This window comes from Takifugu rubripes, chromosome 5 (genome assembly GCF_901000725.2).
Source record: "Takifugu rubripes chromosome 5, fTakRub1.2, whole genome shotgun sequence".
Classification (NCBI taxonomy): Eukaryota; Metazoa; Chordata; class Actinopteri; order Tetraodontiformes; family Tetraodontidae; genus Takifugu; species Takifugu rubripes.
The window spans coordinates 7,051,474-7,068,702 of record NC_042289.1 but is presented as its reverse complement, the minus strand read 5'-3'; the positions used below and the strand labels follow the sequence as shown (position 1 = coordinate 7,068,702).

Below are 17,229 nucleotides of genomic sequence, written 5' to 3'. Positions count from 1 at the left end.
TCAACCATCAATCCATCAACATCTACAATCCAGGGGGTTGCCGGGTCAGCTGTGAGGTGTTCCGCCCCCCCACAGTCACAAGGGGACCTCCGGCAAATGAGCCAGGTCCAGGGGTCACTCAGCAAGATAGGCAGCGCCAAAAGAGACTGTTATTACTTGCTGATGGAGGAACGCTGGCTGTCTCCCATCCCCAGCGAGGGGACTTATCCTCTGGGAGGAAAGGCAGTTCTGCTGCAAACGCACCCAGGTGAGACACGGTAATGAACACAACCATCTCTCGTCTCCTCCACCTTTACTGTGGGGGTCCCTGTATATTTTTTTATGCTGGCGGGTGAAATGATTTATCTGTAACGATCAATTTCTTGGTTCAGTTAAGCTACTGATGGTGTTTACAGAAAGCCCTTAGGTTCACATTACCTTCGTTTTCTGAGGGTGTCAGACATCAGACTCTCCCTCTGTTGCTACAATTCAAGACATGCAGTAGACACATCACCACTTCCACGCAAACATATGCACAAATATTACTGTGTAGCATTTTACCATTTCTGCTTTCATTGTTTGCTGATAGAGACTTGCCGTTAATACATTAAAGACCCAGAGCTGTAGGATGCTGAAAATGGGCCAGAGTCCTGTCCAAAGTAGGGCACACGTTTATAAAAAGCAAGCCCATTTTCCCAAGTATTTCATAGACATAGGGTTGATTGTGCCTTTGAGATGTATCGGCCTTTTAATGGCCTTTTTGTAAAAACTTGGCCAATATTTGTGCACCACACTTGGGTCTAATCGCAATTTATCATTAAAGAGACAAACGCGTAGAAAGTGCCCTCAAAGTTCAGGCCAAAAATGAGAAATAAATTCATTATGAACGTCATCTTCTTTAATCTCCTTTTCTAAATCTGGATGAGCCGCTGGCATCAGGTGGGACACGTGTCTCATGCAAGCATTAATTTGCTGATTGGCTGAAGAGATCTGCTCATCAGCAACTATTAAAGGAAATATTCCCCTATCCCACCCCACCAAGGTGTCCCCTGGCACACCGCCCCTGAGAAGACGCTGGAGCAGAATACAAAGAGCTGTGACAGACGTCAGATAAACCTGGATTTTTGACATTTAACAACTCTGAAAGGGTTTTTCTGTTGTTAAACATTGGGGAAATCACACGCGCATCCTGTTTTTACCTCATCGCTGACTGGCCCGAGCCAACCTGGGAGGGAGAGAAAGAGAGGGAGAATCTAGGGCACTGCTATCTGGGCCCCTTTTCGACAACCAGCAGGCACAAGGCGGAGAGCGAAAGAACTGCGAGCAGGAGATCGGAGAGGACGTCTGAAGTGTGGGGAAGCTGTGGAACCTCTGAGCGCCTGACGTCAGGGAGCTGAAGACAAACTTGACGGCCTTCGGCAGCATAAGGCCACGCACACGGATAAACACACGGCATCAACATGTTTGAGGAGCAAGCCACAAAGGTCAAGATCACGTCTGTTGTGATTCTGGTGGGCATGTCAGCCATGCTGGCAGCTGTCGTGACCGACCACTGGGCTGTGCTCAGCCCCCGGGTGGAGAAACTCAACGCCACCTGTGAGGCCGCCCATTTCGGCCTCTGGAGGCTCTGCAAGAAGAGCATCTTCATCGTGGAGGAGGACCCTCAGGGCAAAGGCTGCGGGCCCATCAGCTTACCTGGAGGTACGGTTGCCTCTGCTTCTTACTCCTTTTTTGTGTTTCTGTTTTCATCCCACATGTGTTTGGTAGAAAGGTCATTTCTGGTTTCTCTTACTGGAAGACAGAAAAATAAACTTTAACTTTTTGGCCATGCAGAAATAGCGTACAGGTGTGTGTGGGGGGGGGGGGGGAGTGAAAAGAAAAGTGATCTCAAGGACGGAGTTTGGAGATTTTGCAGGCCTGTGGAAAACACTGCTGCTCATCCTTGTCCTCCATCTGTTGTCTGTTTATGCTCCTCGCAGACACAGGGATCAGCACATATGTCAGCACGTGCACACAATTTGAATCCACATACAGACATTTGTGCAGCCAGCTTCAGGCAGAGAAAGTCTCATTCAGTCAAACGGCGAAAGTCAACAGCGTCGAAGACGCTCATGGCTGCTACACTTCACCGTTAACATGACAACAAGAGCAATCTGGTCTGTCTCACTAAAATTTACCCCAATTCTCCCTCAGAATTTTCTGAACATATGACCGAGTTAGATTTTTTTGAAGGTTTGTACAATCCTGAAAAAAGAAATGTGGAGCGGCGTTATACATCAAGAATATCAAAACTCATATTGTGCCTCAGAAGTTGTTATTACACGTGCCATTATGTCATTATGATTTTCTGCCCAAAAAGCCCTCTTGGCCACCCACAGGTCAGAAACAACTCTGATCCAGGTCAGAAACAACTCTGATCCTGTGGGTGGCCAAGATGGTGGACTGTCGTTTAAATTACACCAGTTAGCACTGATGACTGTACAGTCTGTGTTTTAGCACATTTAAAATGATCATCCAATATTGATACAGTAGCCAGTGTTTTTAGTATGATGGTACTCACTACAAATACACATTTCTGTGTTTGGCATGTTTGACACGGCCTTGGCATGACCTGGATTTAAGTCCGACTTGCCATGGGCAAGGTTTATGGGTAAAACACCCCATCCTCAGTCGACAGATGCTGAGCCCACGTGAAGATGTTGTTATTAGCTAATATTAATCACCAAAGTGAGTCGACGGCAGCTCACACATTTTGATTAGGTTGTCTAGAGGGAGAATGGTGCGGTTTGATGGGAATGTGTATGCCAGTCACACTCTTGATCTCAACAACACTGTCGTGGTGATTTCTCAGAAAACAATTTCAAAAATAAAATAAAAAATAAGCGGAAACTTTTTTGGATTGCACTTTAATTGCCACAAATCAACTGAAGAAGAGCAGCAATTAAATACAAGGTCAGTGTTGTTCCCTGATTGAAGCAGACAATCTTTGAATAGATATTCTGCATCTTTGAACCGGTTCAACCCCCTCTCTTCTCTAACATGGCATAAAAAGGCCTCCAAAAGGAGGTCAGAGCTTTTCTGTCTCGTATTAAAAAGTCTGCTTCTCCAACACAGCTTCCTTATGACAGGCTCTGTCAGGCCCTGGTTGGCCCCGGGGTAAACAGTATCTCACTGGCCTCCGGCTGTGTGTGCGTGCCTCGCAGCCTAATAGGGAAATTTCTATCTGATTCTGTCATTGACTCTATCCTCCAGCTGTGGCACCTCAGGATCTGTACAGGCCTTAATGAAGTGTGGCTTTACACCACAGCATACGAGTTTAACCACACCTGGGACGCTGGGACAGTGGACAAGCTTGCAGGTAGGCAGATGAGGGCGCGGGATGCCTCAGGTGATGGGGACCACTCCAATTTAAGAGGAGAACTTAAGAGATTGATGTGAACCATGGTGGCCATACAAAGACAGAAAAGCTGACAGAACAGAGCCGTGACAGATGGACATCACAAAACTGTGACAACGGCGATGACAACAAATCTGTGGAGGCTTCGGCGAAGGAGCCAGCCACCGTTGTGGGCGGGATAACATGACCAATATTGATGAACAGTTCAGGAAATCACCTCCACGGTGTGACAGTAACAGGGGTGAATTTAAGGGAACCACCTGGAAACCAGCAACCATGTGCTGGGAGGGCACTTGACTAGAAATATCAGCTGTTCTGGCTTCACTCCTGCAACCACATTAGCATCATCGCACTTTGTGATCGAATGAAAATAAGTCGTTTGGTCTCGCGATTTGGCACGAGGAGCCGCCATGTGGCCCAGTGTCAGTGTCGATACTTTAGTTATACACGCACGTTGGTAGCCATCAGAACTAGACCAGTGAGGGAAGGGGGAAGGGGTTTTCTTTAAAAAGTGAGAGATTTAGTCACTACTTCAAACAGACAGAGAAGACTTCAGAATCCTTTAATTCAACCCTGATCGGAGTCAGTCCATTGTTTTAGCTAGTTGAGGCGTGTTGCAGCATTTATTACTGGAGCAACAGCAAACCCAGAGTTGATGAGTGCGTGAGCAGAGCACGTTTTCGATGAACCGTCGGCCCAAGCAAGCAGTGATTGTACTTAACAATACACATTTGCATTTTTCCCCCCAAACAGAGATGGAGCCAGCTGTCAAGAGGTGCATACATGCATCACCTTTTCACGTAGGCACAATTACGCTGCTTTTGAGAGAGGAGCTGCAACAGCAGCGGAGCGGAGAACCCAAATGGCTTCTGAAAATGAGCTTCCCACAAATGATGCATGACAGCTTGAGTGCTGTAAAACTCATGCGAAGGCTTTATGGATCGCGCCCAGTGCTCGGCTGGGAAATAAGAAGGCACGTGTGTGTGCGAGGTAGCCAGGGAGGGGGGAGTTATTTCGAGGAATATTTCAGAGATTCCATGTGGTCAGTCGATGGGTGTAATCATCTAAAAACATCTTCCTGCTACGCTGCAACAATGCCTGACTTCTCAAGTCGATAATATGAGCTTGAGCCGCGATTTTCCCTCAAACTTGTGTCTTTCTTCATCTGACGGACTCTGTGGTGTTAATCTTTAATTCAGGCAATTTGAAGTTAAACCGACTATGAGTATGGCTATGGCGGCTTCTGGGGAACAAAACTGAATTTTCAGAGTTTTTTTAAAAAAAAACCAGTAAAGTACTTTTAGAAATGTCATTTTTACATTGCAAATGATGATCTGAATGTGAAGCTAAAGCTGATACACGACCAGTGTTTAAAGACTCTCCTGTGCTGCTGCGGCCCAGTTACCAATACTCCTGGTGGAATAGCCAAATAACACCACCCCGCCATCCGATTCACATTGACCCAGAATTAGTCGGTCATCCTGCACAGCCAGAAAAAGAAACAGCTACCCCCCCCCCCCCCCCCCCACCACCACCACCCCATTACCTAAAAAAAAAACATCATGTCTAACACGACTACAAAAGAGACTAAACCAAAATGGAGAAAAAAGACAAAGGTCATGAATACCGCGTATCAGATCACAAGCTTACCAAACACGTCAGCATCAGACGTGGACTGTATCGAGCCGAGAGAGACAGTTTAATGGGCGGAGAAAAAACAGAAATGACAGGCGATGCCTCGTCATAATCGTTCTCCATCCTGGAACCAAATCATCTAATTACCTAAACTTCAAGGTCAATTTTATGCACCCAGATGTTGATTCTCCTTTAGCCGCTAACTGAATGACTTTTAACTCTTTCGTATCCACATACACGCTCGCTCATCCTGGTTTACGCTCACTTGGAAACATCATGTACGATAAGAGCTGTCCAGATTTCTCCCCACTGACTTGGTTAATGTTTGGCACACATCAGGGTACAATCCTTGGCCCTCTTGTTTTCAACCCTTTTTGTGTGTCAATTTAGACGTTAACATATCTGTGTGCTGTGACTTTTAGGAGTTGCGAACACTTACATACACTACACAGGGGAAAAAGCTGTATCTCCTCTCAAATCTGGCGAAAAGGTTCACATTTGTGTTCTCCTTGTCGCTGTTACTGATATTCGATACTTTGAATTGCTTGACATCCTGCCAGCAGCTTTTAGCCAACACAGGATGTAGGTGTAAGCATGACACAGGCCCACACGCGGCTAAATTTGAGAACCATTGCTGTCCTTCTGCCCATAAGACTGTCTGCTACCGGCTTTATCACATCGATTGTAATCTGATGTGTTCCATGAATTTTCATATTAAACCTAACACAAGTTATTAGGTAGGTTTAGTCCTGATTTGTTGAAATAAATCAGATGTTTTTGTCTTCCGCAGTCATCCTCATCGACACTTTTTCAGCTACACCTAAACACCGTCATTATTAGCTAATATTACCTTTGCCCAGTGGTGAAGACCCTCTGTGAGTCCAGACTAATGAGAATAATATATTTCCAGGTCCAAGCCCCCCCAATGCTACCCCCTTACATCCAACCTCAAACACACTTGCAAGTATGCACACACACACCCCTTTATATGCCTCCACATGGGTAACAAGATAGGACCAGGCAAGACCTACAGTAGCCTGTTGCTAGGTTACCCTTTTAGTGAGTCTTTCTTAATAAACAGCTCCTCGGTTGCCTGGTAGTCGCACACAAATGTGAGCACGCACCGACACTGACAGAGAGAGAGCACCTGTCTGCTTTATGGGTTTAATCTCAACGAAAGAGGACGGCGAGAGGAGGGAAGAAGGGCCGCACACTTGGCCTTTATGTCCCCTCCACCCCCTTCCTTTCACCCCATCTGCCCTCAGAGACGCCTGATAGCACCCGGGAATCATTAAAGCGTAGGCAGGGTCTGTTGAGGTGTAAACAAGGAGGACGGTGAAGGGCCTCACGATTTATCTGATAATAAATCAAGCTGTGCCGAACCAGGCGATTTGGGGGCGGCGCTGAATCCGCATCTGATCATCAGAGAGACCAACGACAAGGTGAACTTATTAGTCAAGCAGGAGAGCTTTGACTTTAAACGGATGCTTCGTGCATTTTCGTTCCGTGCTTTTTGAAGTTCTGCTGCAGTGGAGGAAACATATCTGAAAGACATTTCGGAGTTAATGAGGCTGAATTACTCTCTCTCGTTGCTGAACCGAGGAAGATTTGACACGTCTGATGCGGCTTTACGTGTTCCAGCAGCCCCATAAGCGAGTCCGGGTCAACCTGTCTTTCTCTCTCTCTCTCTTTCTGTCTCCCTCTGCAGCAAAGAACTGCTCCTACTTCAAACACTTCACCTCGGGGGAGGAAGCAGAAGTTTTTGAAGTCAAGACCCAGAAAGGTGGGTTTCCTCCGCAGCCTAGCTTGTTCGGCATATTAAGGAGAAACATTAGGCCACCTTTGTGCAGACCATGACGCGCAGAAGAGAAGGGAAGATTTTCATCTCTCTAGCCAGACAACGGTACGGTTTTAGCAACTGTGCTAACACACAACTCACCAACTCGCCCAGGTGGTGCAGAGAGAACAGACAGAAACCTGGGACAGTTTGACGACCGGTGATTCCTGTGAGGGTCATTTTTGTCACGCCCGGAGGGTTAACGAGAAAGAAAAACTAGGTTATGTAAAAAGGAGATGAGAAAGGAGGTATCAGAGCGATGGAGGTGTTTCCATAAGCCTCATCTACAAACGTTTTGGATGTCAGTTTAAACGAATGACTCTTTTCAAGTTGACCTAGTTCAGAGACTAATCATCTGTCCTAACTGGCCCCAGTGCAGTGCTGAGAGAATCATTATGTAAACGATACCTGCTCACCAACCGCCCCGGCAGGTTTTAATCATCTGTCGTCTCCCATTATGGTCTGTCCCTCTTCCTCAGAGTACAACATCTCTGCAGCGGCCATCGCCATCTTCAGCCTCTTCTTCATGATCCTGGGCAGCCTCTGCATGGTCTTCTCTTTTGGAAAGGGCCGCGACTACTTGCTCCGTCCCGCTGGGATGTTCTTCGCCTTCGCAGGTGAGACCCATCAGATTTGTCCAACTCCTGTCTCTGCCCAGGAACTGGACTGTTCATTCCCTCTGCCTCAGGTGAAGAATCTTAGTTCTGCAGCTCATTTAACAGATGACAGAGCTGATTTTTCACCTGCAGAGAGGCGCGGTGCCGACACTGGAATGTATGTTGGGGTTTTTTAAACGTGCCACATTAACTTCGATGGGTGCGAGCTCACGTGCGCTCCTGCAAACTGTGGAGCAGTGACGCCGCTGCGTGTGTTCTTCTCAGGCCTCTGCATCATCATTTCTGTGGAGGTGATGCGCCAGTCGGTCAAGCGCATGATCGCCAGCGACGAGACCATCTGGATCGAGTACTACTACTCCTGGTCCTTCACGTGCGCCTGTGCCGCCTTCACCCTGCTCATCCTGAGCGGCGTGGCCCTGCTGCTCATCTCCATGCCCCACATGCCGCGCAACCCCTGGGAGACGTGCATGGACGCCGAGCCCGACATCTTGGACTGAGGCGACCCTGGTGCTGCAGCTTGGTAATCCTTCCCAGATTTCATCCTTCCGCATATTTAGATTGCTGCTCGTGTTAACGTGGAGGGACTTGGGGCAACTTTGAAAGCGCATATTCTTCCTTTTAAATGCAATTCTTATTTAAGATGACAGTCCTGAGGCGTCCACCAGCACCGGAATGGTGGGGAAAAAACGCAGTTAATTAACTTGTGAATGCATTTCAATACAGTATTAAAGCAGGTACAAATGAGGCACCAGAGAAACATGCAGAAGAGGTCAAGATGCACCTTTTAAGAGGTCTGAGGTGCAAAAAATAAGACAATTATAACAATGAATTGATCATCATACTCCCAACGTACCTGGCAGGAATGTCTCCATCGCTTTCCTGTAAAAGATACAAAAATAACAGAGCACGAGGGCGAGCACGCACGCGGCTCAATACATCAGTTTATACTGCGGGGCAAAAATGACCAGAGATGATTGTGTGAAGCAGAAGAGGTGAGGACAGTGAGTAAATAACGGCGCCATCCGCCATTTAAAGTGAAGCGGTGAATCATCACAATGGGCTCCTGTCAGCCGACTCTTTCCTGTCCTCAGAGGACTTTCAGCCATCGACCGGTGCCATCGATTGTATAGAGAGACAACTGGCCCAATACTCCCCTGTTGATGTTCCCTCATTTATTTTGGGTCAATGTTCAAGATCTGTAACGTAGGACCTGGATCATTGATCTGTAACACTGTTCCCTGAGCCTCTTATTTCAGTGCATAAGCACGCTAATGCGCTTCTCTGGAAAAAGCAAGAAGATCATCAAAATTGACTAAATTACAGCTAAATTAAAAGCTCATCAGAAGGTTTTCATATGAGTGTCTTTTGTAAAGAGTTAATGGACCTCGAGCTTTTAGATAAATGTCATGACTGTCGACACAAACTGCACATTTAAGGGTATTTTATAAAAATGAAATAAGCCGAAAATGCTCTAGTATCAGATTACTGCTTAATTAGCCAGCTAAGGTCTCATAGGAGACGTGGTGTCTGTTGTGTCTGAACATTTATAAGTTGTTTTTTTAACTGTAACAATTCCAAATGTGTAAAAGCACGTCATCGTTCAACATGAGGTAATTTAGAATGTCTGGTTAGTTGGTATGAATGGGAGGAGGACAATCAAATGTTGAACTGTGCTTCTTCTGTGGGTTAAAGAAAAGACTTTAGGCAGCCATTTAATCCGTTTCCAAGGTTATACAGCTCAGTCTGATGCAGTAAAACCCAATAAAACTTAAATAGTAAGTAAAACTTAATAATCTTCATTTCCTAACTGAAGTCTTTTTTTCAAAAATGCATAAATAAAGAATGGTAATTCTCTTCCATGTTGGTGTTTTGTGGAGTTTCCTCCTTTTCTTTTAGAGTTTAGCAGATTCAAACCTGTGAATGTGAGGATATATTGAACATTTTCAGGCCATTATTGTCAAATTAAAACTCCAAAATCAAAATGCAGTTGAACTGGACAACAGCTTAAACTAACGCCGAGCTTCCTAAACATCCACGAGAACTTTCTTCTGAGTGATCCGGGTCTTTGATGTGGGGGAAACACAAAGCACCAGGTTAATAAATTCCTGGAGATGTTGGAGGAGACAGGTTGGTGTGTTGGTTCTGGTGGATTCCAGAGGAAGACGGACTTTAAAAAGTAGTTCACTATAAATTATTCTGTTTGAAAGCAGGAGATTCTGATTTGAATCACAGTCTGCAGCTGCAGGAAGGAATGTCCACACAGCCTGATGTATGCATTGATGCAGAGGGGAAGAAAATGCCACCTCCACCTGGAGGGCTTGACCCCGACGTGATTTGAACACGCAACCTTCTGATCTGGAGTCAGACGCGCTACCATTGCGCCACAAGGTCTCGCTCTGGTGTCTATTTATGATCCAATAAAATGTTGAAATAAAAGGCCGCATGTCGCTGAAGAACGCGTCTGACGGAAGCATACGCTCAGTGTTCCCGGACCTGTCAGGAACGCCGGCTGTGTCAGTCAGTCGGTGAGGACAGCTGACGTTTGCAGTCACCCCCATGAATGTAAAAGTGCCAGTTCCTCTGCTGACCTCTGACTGAGTGCTGTCAAAGCTGTGACTGCTCTGCAGGCAGCCGCACAGTACAAGCATTCCCCATTCAGTCCTGTCCCTGGGAGAGCGTACGAGCCGGCAAAAAAGAGGCTTATAACCGAAATCAGAGGGTTGGGATTCTTTCCAGAGGGCTGGTGAGATGGAACTGACAGGAGCGAAGAGATTTGGGAAAAAAACGCCAACAATGTTGTTACCTTTTTAGATTTGAGCTCAGCGTGCACGACCAAGACCAGAGAGGAGGCAGGACAACTAAAGCTTTTTCCTTGACACTTCCCAACGTTATCCCTTCTGTCTTCCCGTCTCCTGAGTTTTCTTGTCCCTCTTTCACACTTTTCTCTCCAGACGGCCACAGTGAGCTATTGGTTTGTCTCCGCCGTCTTTTTATCTACCTTCCCCTCCTTTTCTTCCCCTCCGCCCAGCGTCTTCTGTCTATCTATCCACTCCAGTGCTCCCTCACGCAGCCACTCCGCTGCCTAATGACTCGGATCAGTGGTGACTGTTGAGAGAAGATAGACCTGTAATAAGGCAATACAGCACGGCGCGGGAGTGCAAGGCACTACCGGTGCTCCATCTGTGCAGGACCGTCTGATTCACTCCCTGCGGAGCGCAGGAGGACGGAGGAGGCGATGGAGCGTGGATCTATATCCGGGGTTAATGTTGGAAGGACGGGAAAAGCGAATCGGTGATATTCCGTGGGAAATGGGAAAGCTTTGAGTGACAAAGGATCATTTCTGCACATGGAACATCCCAGTTAGCCTCAACGTCTTTCTTCCCTCTGAAAACAGCAATCACCTCGACCCCCTCCCTGCGCCCCCCCGTGATCAGCGGGCCCTCACCCACTCGGCTGTCTGCAAGCTCCACTTGGATGTCACCTTCAGTGCCAAATACCGCGGCATCTCTTAATCCAGCTGACAGCTCATCGATGCCTAGTTCAACACTTCTGGAGGGATTATTCTTTATCCCTGACTGGATGGGGTGTCACTTTAGCAACCCCCCCCCCCCCCCCACCACCACTAGCATGCTTCTCAGTGAGGAAGTGTGTGTGAGTTTGTAGAACAAGGTCTGCAGCTGTGTGGTACATGCAGCTAAGGCTAACAACCTTAGCAGGGACTCTGCTCTGAAGGTTTTCCTGAAGCTGTGGAGGATGGTGCAAACACACACACACACACACACACACACACACACACACTGAAGCTGAGCCAGGGAGGGAGTCCAATCCACCAGAGAGGGCCAAGATGTCTGGGAGTGTCCTCAAACTGTCCCCGTTGAGACAGAAAAAACAGGGAAACAGTTGAAGTCTTCAGACCAGAACAGGCCAGCAGACACACGCGTGCTCGCCACCACACCTTCAACGGACCAGTGAATGCAACCACGCACGCTCATGCTTTGGTCTCGCTGCCACGGGCAACAGGAGTATGGTCAAAAACGCAACTGTTTTTCTCCCCCCCCCCGACAATTAATTCAAGTCTATTTTCACAATCAATATGTAGGAGAGGCGGAAGAAAAGGTCAGACTGTAATTGCCCAAAACGTACACATACACCAGCGTGCACACACTCACTCACACACACGGAGAGGAAACAATAGCTAAGAATGATGAGCACGGAGGCGTGATTTAGTCCAGCTCTCGTGGAATAATAGATTTGAGCTCTGAAATAATGTGGGTTTTTTTTTTTATCATTACGTAAGAGAAAAGCGGAGAAGCAGAAGAGAAGAAGTGAATGGTGCTCCGACAGGCCAACAGCAATCAATCAAGGAGACAAATGATATTTGAAAAGTTTTTTTTTTTTTTTTTTTTTTTTATCTTTAAGAAAACAACAGCAGTGAAAGTCATTTAAATAACATCCATTGGTGGAAGTTTGCGGCCCCATATTCATTATTTACTGTGTTCTATCTTTTGCCTCTGATAGAAACAGACCGATTTCTTTTCTTTTTTTTAGAATTATTCTGCATTAGGTGACGTTATGAGCAAGAATAATTGAAAATGAGAGGCAGCAGTGATTCATATCAGTGAAATTAGCTTAGTCTATGGTCGTGTACACACCATTTGTATCAAACTCCATTATAATCAGCGTTTCCTGTTAAATCAGGACGAACGCTTCCAAAAGAGCAGCAGGTTGGTGCCCATTTGCATCTTTGTGTGCCTCTTGATTCCCTTACTGACTGGGTAAAAGCTCTGCTCTCCTTTATGATGGAATGTGACTCATTCGCTGGTAAAGTGGGAGGAGAGCTGATGTTTCATTTCACTTTCATTTATTTCTGTTGCTAACGCCGCTGCTGGGAGCTGCTGTGGGTTTTTCATTTGCATGGAGGAGCTGAGACACACACAGATCTTCTGGGTTGAGAACATTGGTGCAAACTTTTCCTGTTTTCATTTGGGAAAGTTGATAAAGTCGTACTGAAGTCGCAGATTAACTCACATATGTGTCACAGCGGAGATCTTTTCATTTCTAAAAATGTTCGTGTTGACTGATGAGCGAGGGGATGATGTCACATCAGCTGCTTTATTAACCTCTCACTGTGGTGGTCGATTCACATTTTTTGCCATTTTCCACATCTTTTCTGAGAGGGAATGATGCCGCTCCTCCTCCCCTCCAGCTCCTCTCACGTCCATCAGACGTCCAACGCCCTCGTCGTGGCAAGCGTGTCTAAAGGTCACCTCCTCCGGGGCGGGCGGCGCCGTTTCAGGCTTGACAAACGTTGTTAGCCGCAGAACGCTAATAGATTAGAAGTGATTTGATAACTGGCGCTGACTCACTGTCTTCTGCCGCCTGTTTGCCGACCTGGTTTTATTTTTACCTTTGCCATCATTTGCATCGTGCGTCATTCATGCAGATTCTGTGTCCAGCTCTTTGTTTCAGGCCGTTTTTTCCCCCCCGGATTTTCTTTTTCAGGGTGTCACTGATTCTCTCTGCACAGCCGCTTCTATTTTGCTCTCTCTTTATTCACCTCTCAATCTCAGCCTGCCCCCTCTGTCTCCAACAATAAAACTTCCAATTTAATGGGAAAAAAAGAGTAATCATAACAAAGTGTGGCTAACGCTACCAGCACAGATGCAGTTACACAACGATGATGCAGTCCTTTGAGTTTTAAATGAATGCGTCAGCGGCTGTTTGTTAGTTCACCTGCGACACACAGATCACACACACACACCAGACCATTTCACACCAACATTAAGCGCCTGTTGACCCGGCATAAAAGCTATTTCATGCAGTGCTTCACCACTAGCATTTGTACAGGTGTCAAAGGTTACCTGAACAGGAGGAGAACTCAGCAAACCACTAGAATTTATTGTAAACACGTTATTGTCACCATTGATGCCAAGATACATTATTTATACGGCATCTGTTACACTCAAAACAGTCTCCCTGAGGGGGGGGGGCTCTACAGAAACCCAGAGTCTGAACCAAGAGCAAGCGACAGCGGCATAAACACTCCCCTTGAACAGGAAGAGAGCTTGTTTGGCAGGTCAGATCTCACATCTAAATGCGAAAATCATCTGCAAAAACAGATGAAAATCATCTGCAAAAACAGTGAAATTGCAGCTGTTGTGCATCCTGATGTGAGACAGCGGTGCAGCTGTCCTCACAGCAAGACAACATGTCCCTTTAGAATTGGAACTTTCCAAACAGTGGGACAGAATTCATTCCTGTCTCGTGAAAAGCCCACAGCCCCGTCACTTTGCACCCTAAAACCGTCTTCCATCTGCAACAGAGGGTTACTCGGCGCCGTTCCGGCGGCATCTCAGAGGCGTGAGACCCGGAAACGCTGCTCAGAGCACGTGTAAAACCTACCAGACTCTCACTCTGACACCTCCCTCAACTGCTGCAGGCGGCCTCACGTATGAATTGGTGCAGCAGGGGGTCCGATCTGGCACCTTGGTGTTGTTATTTGTGAGTAAAAGATGCCAAGAAGCCGTAACAACGACCTTCGTGCAAACTGAGAAGGCCCCAAATGGTTGTTCCCCACGCAGACGGCCACATATTGAAAAAGATCTCTGTGCACAAGGACCACCAGCAAAGTCTTTCATTTTAGTAATGTTTTAAATTTAGAAGTCCCAACGATACTCTTCTGAGCCCTTACAGTCTGCGGAGTGGCCTTAAATCTGTTTATATGGCGCCAAAACTGCACCAAGCTTTAAAAACCTGCAGACGCGTAATCAGTCAGTCGTGGGCTAGCGTGTCCGCTAACGTGTGTTGCTGCCCGTGTGGAGTCATGAGAGAGATGTGAAACCGACTTCACATGTCAGCCGGAGACACACGCTGGCTGCGTCGGCAGCTTCGACACGCGTGTTTGGATTATCGGATTGTGTGCGTGCAATCTGATTACGGAGCGAGACGGGGCGCGCGGAGCAACAGCCACATTTCCATCCAATTACTGGTGTTGCTGGGGGAATTGAGCCGCCTGCATTATTAATCTGTCCTGATTGGGGCCGACGCAGGTGAGTGAGCCTGGCGATGAAAGACAACGCGGCGATGAGATGGAGGAGAAGGCTGGAGAAAGGTGCGCCAGCGTCCACCTCTTTCAGGAGCCTGGGGGGGGGGGGGGGGGGGGGGGGAGTGGCAAAGACCTTGAAGGAGGGTAAAGAGGAGATGATGTGTTTCGGATTTCCCTCCTGAGAGAAATCTCATTGTTTTGAGCTACAGTAACTCTCGTCTGGCTCCACAGGTAAGATGGGAAACGGGCGAGGGAGGCGCATGTGCGTGTGTGTGTGTGTGTCTAACATTTATCTCCGTCTAGACAGCAACAATGACCCCTCATGAACTCATTACCCTCAGTCTGAGCACTCATTAGCTACGTGCCCACCTCTTCCCTTCTCAGTCCTGCTGCCTGAGCTTAAGCCCGTCCACAGGTCTGAAACATGGACGGGTTTTGATCCTTTTTATCATCGTTTGCGTGTTTGACCCTAAACACATGGGCGCAGGGCCGACTGGGGACTCCCACCCACAACAGCTCAGACCCAACAGAAGGTGCTATAATTACGATGGGATGGTGGCGTCCCAGAAGGACCAGCTCCTTCCAGTGTGGCGCCCTGTGAATCCGGGCAAACCTGCAGCCGTTCGGATACGAAGCAGAACATTCCCTGGGACTTAGAGATCACAGTTTTGGTAGAGCACCGTTTCAAGCCCCCCCCCCCCCCCCCCCATCCCCATCCCCTTCCCCCGTATGTCATCTCCCACTGACAGACAGTGAACGCAACATGAAGTCTCTCAAAATAGGATGGGAGGGAAGAAACTAGCTAGTTTTATTTCACCATCTGGTGAATTATAACCTCAGACGGGTGTTTTGACTTGGAAGGAAAAGTGGCAGATCCAACTCTGAGAATCTTCACCCTCACAACTTTTTTGAGACCTTCTGCTCTGTGGCGATTGGCTGATGTGTAGCAACCGACGTCTCCATAGTTACGTGAAGGCAGCTCCGTGACAAAGCGAAACCCCTCACCTCTGAAATTCTAGCGCACACAGACACATGTGCACGCACACGCTCCTCTGCAAACAGCCCCACCCCCTTCAAGGCCTAATAGCTGTAATACTGAGCGGCCCGTCGTTTAATCTTCATGGGGAAATGCAAGCTGAGCCCAGAAAATGAAATAAGATGGCACATCTCTCTGCGCGATATATCTGGGCCGGCAATAAGTTGGGATTTCATTATACATTATGCAGGAGCGAATCTTCGGCTCTAAATGAAATGTGCACGACACCTAAATGGCCGTCTGGAAAACAGGAGCCTATTATCGCCTGGATGGGACACAATCGGAATCTTTCCTTTATAGATTTTTAAAACATTTTTCCCTGGTATCGCTCCACCTGGACCTGGGTTTTTAGATCGGCATTAGGGAGCAGGGGAGCTGGTTTGGATCTGGCCGTATCCATGGAAACAGCTTGACAGGGAGGTGTCAGTCACGGCTTGTAAAGGTTGCATGTGCATGATTGATAAGGGCGAGCACGTCCGCTCATGGCGACGAGGAGCCGCTGTGGCCCACCTGTTGATGGGCCCTCACCATCATCACTCACACGACGGTCCGCCGACGCCACGTTCACCGGAAGGACGGCCTATAGATTTATGGCGCCACTGACCCAGAGGATGAAGGAACAGGAAACAGACGGAAAATGCTGTTTTGACAGGCCCGCTGTTGCCGTGGAGACAGACAGACATTTATCTGCAGAAAGAGCTTGTCACAAAAGCTCATGAAACGCCTCAGAGGTGTCGCTTCCTTCCAATTGCCGTCAGTGTCATCATTAATCTCCCAACTCTCGGCTGCCACCGCGCTCTCGCGGCTCCTGGCAGGAGGAGCTCCTCGCAATATGTAAGTAAAAGTTCAGTCAAATATGAAACTCTAGTCGCCTCCTTCTCACCCAAGCCTCTTTTATGGACAAAAGAGAGAGAATGAGGCTCCTGGCTGGAACACTGACCTCTCTAATAACACAGCTTTAATCTCAGGACTAACAAGGTTAAATAAAGGTCAAACAGAAGGAAGACAAAGGTGAACGTTACACTTCTGTCCTCTTACATTCTGTTTGGGGATCCAAAATGTAAAATATAAATATGTTACATGAGAGACCAACGTTGCTACAATATGTTAAATAAATACAAATTTAGGAGGTTGAACATCCAAAGACTCAAGGAAGAAATATGTATAGCAAGATATAAGATAATATAAAGGGTTTAGTTTTCCTGATTCCTACGTGTTTTGAGTGGCAGAGCCCTGAAAACTGGGCCGAGCAGGGCTCCATGTGCATCACTAAAATTCTGAAATCATTGATGTTCCTCATTGAAGAACATTCTTAAAACCTATTTTTCAGATGTTTTGATCTCCTTTTTTTGGCTGCCCTCAGCTCCAGCAGCCTGTTTGCCATCGCTGGATCAGGATGAGCGCTATCACACCTTTCTCCTGATGCCAGTGCATCATTCAAGACATTTTTCTGCAACAATTCCAGAGCTGTGTGTTTAAAACAAGTCCTGTCAGTCCTGTCACGTTCTGTCATGAAAATAAAGAGACACACTAAGATCCAGGCTACACAATCCTGCATAAAGAGGCCGTTTGTCCAGTAGCTGCTGCATTTTCAGTTGTTTATTTTAATGTACTTTTTAGCATAAAGAAAGGAAAGAGGGAAATGGCAGACAGATGAAATATAAATGCAAATAGGTGCTATTG

General features: G+C 47.1%; 1 protein-coding gene and 1 non-coding gene across 3 annotated transcripts; one reads left to right on the top strand and one right to left on the bottom strand.

Moving 5' to 3' along the window:
* The first annotated feature begins 902 nt into the window (after positions 1-902).
* cacng1b (calcium channel, voltage-dependent, gamma subunit 1b) lies at positions 903-9,278 on the top strand. Of its 2 annotated transcripts, XM_003964593.2 has the most exons (4): positions 910-1,680; positions 6,720-6,794; positions 7,328-7,465; positions 7,730-9,278. In XM_003964593.2, the coding sequence occupies exons 1-4, from the start codon at positions 1,440-1,442 to the stop codon at positions 7,960-7,962; spliced, it is 687 nt and encodes a 228-aa protein (XP_003964642.1). In that variant the 5' UTR covers positions 910-1,439; the 3' UTR covers positions 7,963-9,278. The 2 variants fall into 2 exon arrangements, with proteins under 2 accessions (XP_029692864.1, XP_003964642.1); XM_029837004.1 differs by lacking the exon at positions 6,720-6,794 and having other exon boundaries at positions 903-1,680.
* A 506-nt stretch (positions 9,279-9,784) lies between these two features.
* trnaw-cca (transfer RNA tryptophan (anticodon CCA)) lies at positions 9,785-9,856 on the bottom strand. Its single transcript has one exon. It is a non-coding gene; the product is annotated as a tRNA-Trp (tRNA).
* Between the last annotated feature and the right edge of the window lie 7,373 nt (positions 9,857-17,229).

Bases quoted from the DNA above. Each gene is read 5' to 3' on its own strand.
- cacng1b (XM_003964593.2), top strand. From the start codon at position 1,440: ATGTTTGAGGAGCAAGCCACAAAGGTCAAGATCACGTCTGTTGTGATT. The intron at 6,795-7,327 runs GTGGGTTTCCTC...CCTCTTCCTCAG, and splicing joins TGAAGTCAAGACCCAGAAAG to AGTACAACATCTCTGCAGCG. The intron at 7,466-7,729 runs GTGAGACCCATC...TGTTCTTCTCAG, and splicing joins GATGTTCTTCGCCTTCGCAG to GCCTCTGCATCATCATTTCT.